Source organism: Meleagris gallopavo, chromosome 1, assembly GCF_000146605.3.
Source record: "Meleagris gallopavo isolate NT-WF06-2002-E0010 breed Aviagen turkey brand Nicholas breeding stock chromosome 1, Turkey_5.1, whole genome shotgun sequence".
NCBI classification, from domain to species: domain Eukaryota; kingdom Metazoa; phylum Chordata; class Aves; order Galliformes; family Phasianidae; genus Meleagris; species Meleagris gallopavo.
The window spans coordinates 44,986,852-44,997,226 of NC_015011.2; the positions used below are offsets into that span (position 1 = coordinate 44,986,852).

At 37.8% G+C, this 10,375-nt stretch overlaps 1 protein-coding gene and 1 non-coding gene across 2 annotated transcripts in view; both read left to right on the forward strand.

Moving 5' to 3' along the window:
- SLC25A3 (solute carrier family 25 member 3) overlaps positions 1-8,231 on the forward strand; it is a 9,710-nt gene extending 1,479 nt beyond the window's left edge. The window contains exons 2-7 of the mRNA XM_019611325.1: positions 3,017-3,169; positions 5,711-5,890; positions 6,006-6,187; positions 6,926-7,098; positions 7,659-7,769; positions 7,892-8,231. Coding sequence (XP_019466870.1) covers positions 3,017-3,169; positions 5,711-5,890; positions 6,006-6,187; positions 6,926-7,098; positions 7,659-7,769; positions 7,892-8,052 — 960 coding nt within the window. The 3' untranslated portion in view covers positions 8,053-8,231. The remainder of the gene's footprint in view (positions 1-3,016; positions 3,170-5,710; positions 5,891-6,005; positions 6,188-6,925; positions 7,099-7,658; positions 7,770-7,891) is intronic.
- On the forward strand, positions 6,377-6,617 carry LOC116216252. The gene has a single exon (XR_004158705.1). It is a non-coding gene; the product is annotated as a small nucleolar RNA SNORA53 (small nucleolar RNA).
- Positions 8,232-10,375: the final 2,144 nt, after the last annotated feature.

The following is a 10,375-nucleotide window of genomic DNA, read 5'->3' on the forward strand; positions in this document are numbered from 1 at the left end:
TCCCGAATCGGAGCGGCGGCGGAGTCCCCGCTGGTGGCTGCCCTGGGGCTGCCGGATCGCTGCTTCTGGTCCCGCTGGGCTTGTAGGCTCGTGCTTCTGCCTGCGGGGAAGAGCGGCGTACGAGTCTGCGAATGTGGATGGGTCTAAAAGATCCTTTTTGCGTGTGTGTGTATGTGTTTTATTCGTGTCTCGGCATCCACACACGTTATAGGAGCAGCCGTTCTGTGTTATATTTGCTTTTTTCTCCTTAGTAGTTCAGTAGATAGAGGGCATGCACGAGGTGGCTGTGAAAAGACACAGTGATGCTCCTTAGATTTAAGTCTAAGCCCTTCCTGCGTGTTACCTGATCGCTGCTGTGACTTCAAAAGGTCAGACCTTCCTGTAGTGGAAGTAGATGTGAAAACTCACGTTCCTATAAGCTGTCTATAGGAAAACGCCTGCCTGCTTTTATTAAAAACTCCATACTATAAAATCTTGACAAGATTTTTCTTCTAAAGCCCTGTAATTACTGAAGTCTGTTAGTGCTGTTGTATAAATGTCCATGTAACATTTGAAAAAGACAGAACTGAGTGTTGGATTTCATTGAATTTAAAAGAACAAACCTTGGCTTTCAGTAGTAGTAGCATTGCTCCTAGCTAAATAAAGCCCTAACTCACCATTCAGCTAAATATATCCTGTATGTGCACTTATTTCTTAAAAGTATTACGTTAAATCTTCATCCATTTTGTAGGCAGATGAAGATATATATGTTTCTTTGTCTGTCCTGCTATTTTATTAATTGGTACTTTTGATCTTTGTGCTGGGAGAGTAACAGAAGATATCTGAGCTTATGCAAGGTCACACAAAGTCATCAGTAGAACCCACAAGACCTTTCAAGTTCAGCTCAGGGCATCAGCCATAACACAGCTCTTGGAATTTGTCCTTGTTAATGGTTCAGATCGAAAGTAAAGACAACAGTTATATTACAGTTAGGATTATTTCACTTAACAGAGTAGGCGTGTTTTTGTGCTGTGTATTTATATTTGAGTAGCTTTAGTGTGTTTGTTGTAAGTCAGCATCTAGGTATGTTAGGATGTCTTTGCTGTAATTTCCTCTACTGCCATTTTAGCTCATTCTATTCCCAGGTAACAGCTTTTAAGGAAACGTGGTTAGACTTCTGAAATAGAAAATAAGGTATCTACTATGAGTGTCTTTTCTTTTCCTAATACTGCTCTGCTGCTGCAAACATAGGTACATGTAAAGAGTGTAAGCCAACCTGACAGTGGCTTGGTTTTCTGTGCTTTTGAATATCCAGTTGACCAATCAGTCTGAGTATCGTTGCAATAAATGAGATACTAAAAGTTCTACTTAACTGTGTTCTCTACAGTGCTCTGCCTTACTGAGGAGTGCAACTTTTTAACAGTAAATTAATGTGGAAAAGGGGATGTGAAAGGCCAGTTCAGGTATCTTGTCAGTGTGGGAAGTACTGTCATGCTGAAGGTGGAAGACGTGGTTAGACAGAACCGCCCAGTAATTCAGACCTGGAGTCTTCTCTGATTACACCTGCATAAAAAACCTCATTTGTGTGTATTTAACCAATCATTCTGATGAGTTTTAAACAGAATATTTCTGCAGTCTGGAAAGCAGACAGCTTAACCACGCTATTTAGAAGTATGTGCAAGTCCTGGACTAACATATTTTCGGCCTTGGGTACTATCTCAATTTAAAAAAAAATCTCTTACGTCCTACATTATTCTGACTGTTAATTGATTCCTGTCTTTAAATTTAAGCTTAATGTTGCATCTGTCATTTGAAATGTATTGTTATTTCAGAATAAAGAGGAAATGAATTTTTATTTTCTTAATAGCTAATTTTGAAGAGTAAGTTGAGAAGTAAATGAGATGAAAATTCTGGAGTGTTTTGGGGAAGCTCATTTACAATAGAAAAGTTGCAAGTTGGATAAACCTGTTAGTGGGTGATTAGCTGATGGTGCTGCGCATAATTGGGGACTTCTGTTCATGTTCATAAAGAAATTTATTTAAAACAGGATGATTTCATACAGAGTACTTTATGGAGCAGTTCTAGTTAAATACCCATTGATGACGTATGGTCAAAAAGTTTCTTTGATTAACCTTTTCTATTAGCATTAAATGTGATTATTAAATCTAATAAAATTTGGAAATTTCATTTAACAGAAGCTGTTCAAATCTCAATTTCTGCATTTGAAAGAAAAATTCATCTACGTGAAGGATCTGAAAAATACCTGAAAAAATACTGTATAAAGGAAAAAAAAAAAAATCCAGTCTTTGACAGATCTGTGTGGTCTCCCCAATCAGTATGAGAGATTTTTAAGTCATAATATTTCATTCCTTTAGGTAGTAGGGGCTTAAAGAGAAGAAGCTTTGTCTCTAGAATAATGAATGCTTCTTTTGCTTATTTCCTTGATACAAGAAGATGCTTGACGTTGCAACTTTGAGTCATAATTTGTACAGGTAGTTATGGAATTATTTCAACACAAATATGCTGTGAGCTATAACATTTTTTATTACTTTCTATATTTTCAAAGAAGAAATTCATGTTGAATGGCCTAGAATCCAATCTTGACAGTCCAGAAGGTGTTAAGTTAAACCTAGGAGATTATTTCTGATACAACTCTGTAGTTAAATAGTATAGCGTGAAAGATTATTTGAATTTAATAATTTTGAGAAGATAGCACTGGATCAATTTTGTTTCTTTTCTGATCTTCATTACCATGTCTGGTTGAAATGTAATATTTTTTTTCCTAATTAGAATACAGCTGTGCATATGGCTCAGGCAGATTCTTTATGCTCTGTGGTTTCGGTGGGATTATTAGCTGTGGAACAACGCATACAGCACTGGTTCCTCTAGACCTGGTTAAATGCAGAATGCAGGTTTGTTCTGCATGCTGTGAAGTTGATAAAGTGTGTTTAGTGTGAGATAATTAATCTACTAATGAAATGAAAGCTTAAACCATCTCTTGGACATCATTGCCCAACAATGCATGAAGTTTATGTAAAAGCATGGTGTGTCTTTATTTTTTGCTGCAGAATACAGTTGTGAATATGGCTCGCTCAAGTTTTATGCTCTCTGTGGCGTTGGTGGGGTCCTAAGTTGTGGCCTGACACACACTGCTGTCGTACCTCTGGATTTAGTGAAATGTCGTATGCAGGTTTGTATTAACTCAGACATTTCTTAAACTTTCTCTGTACGTAGCCAGCATATGGAGAGTTCACAGTACCTTTTCTGGATGCCACACAGCAAATAAATTGAACGCTGATTGTCAAGCTTAATGCTGTGAGGTTAACAAAATACCACATTCAAGGGAAGCAGAGTCATTTAGGCTAACCTGGGTAAGTTAACTATGTTTAAGATAAGTTTAGCGTACTCTGTTTCCAAAACAACACCCACCACAAAGTTATTCTGTGCTGATTGGTGGGCTGCTCTGCACAATTCATGTATTTTGAAAGAAAGAATTTGTATCATTAGTGTTTTGAAGACTTAATTATGCTTTTAGCCTGAAGTGTCGTGCATGTATAATTTGAGCCATTAACCTTTTGGATATCGCTGCATGAGTTACAGCTTGGATAGTTTCTAAGGATGACATTTTCAGTATAAAAGGTAGAACTTTAAATTGTAAGGGTGTCAATGCTTGTGTCTTGTCTCCTTGTAGTGATAGGAATGGTTTCTCACTGAACTGAAAGAAGTAAAACCTCATTGTGCTTAATTTATGATACCAACTCCAACATAAAAATAATCTGGTAAACAGCTGTGGGTAAAAACAGTAATGGGTTTATTCAGGCAAATCTCTGCATCAAGAACGTAGCAAATTAAAGCACACTTATAAATCCCTGGAAATGTACTGAAGTTATTAACGCTTCAGTATTGTACAGACTGACACCAATTCTAAAAGTGGCAATTTTGTAATGGTAGAACTCCTGGAATGAGGAGGAAACTACTAATTAATCAGAACTGCTAATCACAGTAGGAGGACTGCCTGTGCTGTTCTTTAAAACTGTTCTTCTAGAAGGCCTTTAGCATTATTTACAAGGAAAGGGATTTTTGTGTGCTCGAGATCATCTTAAATTCTGGTCTCAAATTAGTGATTTTGTAATGCAGTGGGCAGACCCCTGGTGCATCAGATGCAGGCAGTGCGATGCCTTTTACAAAATTTGCCTTGAGGCTCAGCCTCAATCTCTATTTCGGCCAGTAGGGGAAAAGTTGCATACATGTGTTATTTCTGAAAGTGTAGCTTAAGTGAACTCTCCTGTTCAGTCAGTGTGTGTCATCAAAAGCCAAGATATGTAGTTTGACTTAGGCAAAGATGAGCTTCTCGGGAAGGAGGAGATTGATCATGAGTAGAGAGGATGTAGCATCTCAAACAGTTCTTAATCTGATTGCAAGTTGGGTTAATGGACAGAGGCCTGAGAGTCATACAGTGCTGCATGTACCACTGGGAGCAAGGCCTCATAATTCCTAGGCTTCATTGGTTTTGTAGGTGTGTTTTACTTGGGCTTCTAGTCCTGGGCATCCTTTGAGATAAAGTTGGTTATGCTCCCTCTTCTCAAGAGAAGATTCCATTTGGCTTCCAGTGTAACCTTGTAAAACCTGTCAGCATTTATCTTTTTACAGGTCCTGTAAGAGAGCATGTTATTAATCCTCCCTAGATTCTCCAGGAAGAAAACTGTTTCCTGCCCTCACATGTACTTTTAAGAAGAGGTAGTCTCCTATGTAGGTGATAATTAGACATGATTCTGACATGAACATAGTCTAGTTTTACCGTACCCAGTTAAATATTGAATGCTCTGAAATTGACATGTTTAGGTAAATTAGTTCTCAGTCAGTAGATAGGCTGCAAGTTAAAGAATTAGTTGCTGCAGTTTCACACACATGTCCTTTGACTGTCTTCTAAAAGGATATCTTCCTTTTCATCTTCCTGGGGAAATGCTGGATGAAAACAAGTATGAAAGGCAAGTGGACATGACTTAAAATTTGTCAGAATGACATGCTTCAGAGTTTCTGTTAAATGAATTGTTTGCTTTCATGTGAAACAAATAGTCTGGTTGGCCTTTATTCTAAGATCTGATACTCAGAGTACCAGATGACTTCCAGAGGTCTTCTCCAGCATCCACAAAGGTTTTTTTGTGTGCAGAAAATATTTTGAATGTAGCCCTTACTGCAAAATCGAAGTACAAGTGCAGAAGTTCTTTACTCTTTGAACTACCTATCTTAGTCTAATTGTTTTGAGGGATCAAACTAATAGTGGACAAATAACCTTCTCTGTTTAAGAGTCAGGGGAATCTTCAGGCTTTGTATTTGGTGTAGGTGATACATGTAGAGCTGATAAGATTGGTGATAAAAGGTATCAAGATTTTAAAGAATCTGATCTAAACAAAATTATGCAAAAATTGTACTATCAGTGTTAGTGAGTCTCTCCTTTGTACAAAGTCCTGCTTGTCATGTGGAGAATAAATATGAAGCAAAATTGAGGCTGCTTGTTTCCTGAGTGTTGAAGAACATACTGACTATTTAAAGTTAGGATTTGAGACCAGCAAGTAACCATTGCAGTTACATTAGTGTAACCTTGTGGTGATGATGTTGTCCAGGGGAATCCAGCTGTGTGAGGAATTCAAGAATTTTCTATTTCAAATGGAGATGTGAGAAGAGAAACAGTATGTAAAATGTCAAGCAGTTCACTGTCTGTTCTGTTTAGGTTGATCCACAAAAATACAAGAGCATCTTCAATGGATTTTCAGTGACAATCAAAGAAGATGGATTTCGTGGCTTGGCTAAGGGATGGGCTCCAACTTTTATTGGATACTCCATGCAGGGGCTTTGTAAATTTGGTTTCTATGAAGTTTTCAAAATCCTGTATGGCAACATGCTGGGAGAGGTAAGTGTTAAGTGCTTTATGTGAAGCTGTGCATCAGCAACGTAACAGTACTACTAGCAGAGACGAAGCAGGAAAAGTACAATTCATTAATGAAAATGTGTTTAATTCACTTCAGGAAAATGCCTATTTGTGGCGTACTTCATTATATTTAGCTGCATCTGCCAGTGCAGAGTTTTTTGCTGACATTGCTCTGGCTCCAATGGAAGCTGCTAAAGTTCGCATTCAGACACAGCCCGGATACGCCAACACTCTGCGGCAAGCTGTACCTAAAATGTTTGGAGAAGAAGGCATTTGGGCGTAAGTTTTTAGTGTTTCCTTATTTTTTTTATTTTGACTTGAATTATCATTTTTTAAAATATTTTTCCTAATGAAGAATCGTTGCTAAAATTAGTAGTAGCTTTAGCTTACAATACTTGTTGGTCTTTATAGTTCAGGATAACAACGCAGTTAACATCAGGGAAGGTGCGCTGAGCTGGCTGTTAGTTCCACATGCTCCTTAGATCCATCTTTGTGAGTATCTTTGTGCTGAGTTCTGCTGGATAACTTCAGTTTCTAGCAGTTCCAGTCAAAGTTGCTCAGCAACTTTTTTGGTTGTACAGTCAAAGATGCTTGAGTCATTGGCATGTGAGAGAAATATAACTGCATGTTAGCTTTCTGTTCTGATAAAAGTGACTGTAAATACACGAGTCATTTACCACTATCAGGACATGGCTGGTATGCAGACATTGAACCTTGCTGCACTTGTAGTAGTTGTACTTAATTATTGCAGTGCATTGTGATCTGAAATGTGACAACAAAAACAGCTGTGCAGAGTAGGAATCAGTTAAACTCCTATTTTGCTGTTTGCAGATAGTACACAGAAATGAATAAAAGTATGTTCCTGTTCCATAGGTATTGTGACAATTTGACCTTACAGCGTCAATCTGTTAGGAATTGTTTTGCTGATAGCAGCAGTAAGATAATGATTTTGTTTTTCCAGATTAGAAATACTTCTTCAATACAACAGATAATCAAACAGTTTCTCTTCTTGTTAAGTTTCTACAAAGGTGTTGCTCCGCTATGGATGAGACAGATTCCATACACAATGATGAAATTTGCCTGCTTTGAACGTACTGTTGAAGCTCTCTACAAGTATGTTGTTCCCAAGCCACGAAGTGAATGTACAAAAGGAGAACAGCTGATAGTCACATTTATTGCAGGCTATATTGGTAAGAAAACTTTAAATCCTGCACTTGAAAGCTGCACGTTTTTTTCTGTATCGAATAAATGTAACCGGAGTGAGGGAATTTGCATGTAACTTCAGCAAGTGCAGGTGAAAAGCCTGGATTCAATCTCTGATTGGAATGAATGAGCCTGTAGTAGGACAGTACTCTTAATTATTCCTTTGTCTGCTATGTCAGTGTCTTAGTTTAGAAACAACAGCTGGTTCAAACAAGAAAACCTGCATCTTTGCGAGGCTACAAAAGAAACAGGAATGTTGAAAGAATGGTAGAGAAATCTGAGTGGAAGGGTGATTGTACATTTCCAAAGATTCAAAATGAGTTTTCTTTTGTCAGAAGGGGTAGGAGTATTTAGCTAGTTGAGGTGTTTCCTAATAGTCATATACCCCTAATAAGAACAGACCTCTTCAATATCAGGAGACTTGATGTATCTCCTGTGCAGTTTATTAGTGATTCAGAGAAGGTGTTAATTCAGTTGGCTATATTTAGTATGCGCAGTAGTGATGCAGTTAAAACATCACAGAAGTAATGTCAAATTATTCTTTCAGCTGGTGTGTTCTGTGCAATCGTTTCTCATCCTGCTGACTCCGTGGTATCTGTGTTGAACAAGGAAAAAGGCAGTTCTGCTTCACAGGTTCTTAAGAGGCTTGGATTCAGAGGTAAATACATACTTTCATGCATTTATGCATTTTGGATTTAGTGTCTGTGGTCTTTTGTGATCTGGAGGGGATTTCTTCTTTCCTGGTTTCTTCTGCTCATGGCTTATATTTTTGCTCTGCAGGTGTCTGGAAAGGTCTGTTTGCTCGTATCATCATGATTGGTACCTTGACTGCGCTACAGTGGTTCATCTACGATTCTGTGAAGGTTTATTTCAGACTTCCTCGTCCACCTCCACCTGAAATGCCAGAATCTCTGAAGAAGAAGCTTGGTTTAACTCAGTAGACACCTCATGGACTGACTTCGCTGGCTGTCCAGTGATGAGTTTCATGAAACTTTTATATATTTGACTATGTGGAAAACAAACCCTATATGGTGTTATTATTGGCTGTACCCTCATCCCACATAATGGTTTAAATTCTACCACTGTCATTGCCTGAAATAAATGAGAAACAGAGTGCTTAGTGTCTGTTTACTACTGCATATATAAGCTTCATTTCACAGCAGCAAATGCCTCAGATACTTCCCAAAATGAAAAATAAAAGATAGGCTTTTCTACACTTCAAGAATTAGAATTGTGAAACAACAGCAACAAAATAGGCTTTCATTGTTCCCGAGGGAGGGCCAAGGAACCCCATGCAGTATTGCAGAAACTAACTGCAGTTGTATGCTTTTTTTCCAGTCCTGTTTCACCTGTCTATATAAGCTGTTTCTATAAAATGGATCAACTGCAGTGATTGAAATAAAAATGCAGTCTGATAGGACATCCATGCAGTTATAGCATCTGCGTTCTCCATAGTGTTGAGGGAGAAACTTACACTACTCAGAACTGCCTGCATTGGAGTGGTCACTGCAATACAAATTATGCTTACTTGACTAATTTCTGCTTCTCTTGGCTTTGAACTGCACCAAAGATGTTTTAGCTGTACTGTGGAATTAAATTGCAGCAACTACTTTAACAAGAGCAAAGCTGATGTAATAAAGTTTCTCAGAAATATCCAACCACTAAAAGATAATTAAAAATGGCTTGTCTCTTCTTGGAGGGATTGAACATGCCAACTTTTTCTTAACTTTGGTATTTGTATAGTTTGATTTACGCTCCTGTTCCCCCTGCCTTTTTTTTTTTTTTCTACTTAATTATGTTAATACTGAGTTTTGGTTGAACCATACATTTCTGGATGCCTGATTTTGAACCTTAACGATTTGAGGAAATCTAAGCTTGTAGGCATGCAAGGAGAGAATCCTGAAAATGTTTTACTAAGGCAATGAATTTTATTTGTTTCCAGTATTTAATGTAAAAGATGAGCATGCTGCCTTTTGAATTTCAGCTGTTCAAGAGGCAACAGTCGAATCACACTAAGTAAAATTCAGAAAGTGCCTAATAGTGTATAATGGGTTCATCACCTCCAGCATTACTTTGTTCATTTAGTAGAGCTGGAGCTTTTTGCAGAACTTCCATATGTTGCCTTTCAGCATTCAAGCTGTTGGAGTAGCATAAATAGATTGACCACGTCATCCTATTGAGGTCTAATATTCCTGCTACCATTTTACATAGCATTGAGATCCCTGCCACTTGGAAAAAAGCCCTCTGACTTTCCAAGATTTCGGGATGGTTATGCTAAACAAGTAAGCTAACCTTTATTTCGATTTGCTATCTTTCTAAATGTGGAGTAAAATCTAAAACAGTTTCCCTTTTGCAATGACACTAAACATACGTTCTTAGAGTGGTTGGTAGCTAACAGCATTATATTGCAAAGCCCAATTCCCTAAATCTAAATAAAACACTTGTGGAGTATCTTGGGTTGAATTTCAGTGATAAAAGTACATATATCTTGTTGCCTCTGTTGCTAGTAGGAAGCTTTGAAGCTATTTAACAAAACATTATGTGCTTCTAAGAGTTAGTTTGGAGGAGAGCACTAGCTACAAACTTGGTCTTACATCAAGACCACTGATGTTAAGTAATTTTAGAAATTGCCTTTTGTATGTGGTTCAACTTAACTGGTAAAAAAAAAAAAAGTATCTCTTGTGCACTGAATAGCATAGTTTGCTTAAAGGCATGTATTAACCCACTGAACTTTACTAAAAAACAGCAACTTCTTTCTAATCCTGGGAAAGTGAACCACTTCTATGAACTTTTAAGGCTGGCAGAAGAGTAAGACAGAACTTGCCTTACATAGCAGGGTAATCTGACTGTCAAGTAAGCCAATGTTAAGCTACATTTCGCAAGACTTTCCTCTGGTTTCATGGGTGGAGCAAAATTGTGTTTTTTCTCTAGAAAGACCTGGGCTACCTTTGTGCAGCTGTAAGCACATGCAGTAATAAAATAATGTTATTTTTGCTCTAAGGTGAACCTGAAGCTGTCCTTTTAAAGATGGCCTTTATCAAGGTCAATCTAAGATAAGACTACTAAGAACAGTTAGATCTCCTTTTCTTTTGTAACTGACAAAGGCAAAATAGACCTAGTTCTACTTTCACTATTCTGTTCCAGTGGAAAACTTGAGAGGGAGCTGCTGACTCTGGCAGCTGCAGCTGCTAAGTGTTGATTTTTAGCCATAGGCTTGTTTGGATGCTCAAGATGCTTTAATGTAGAAAATGCTATCGCACAAAA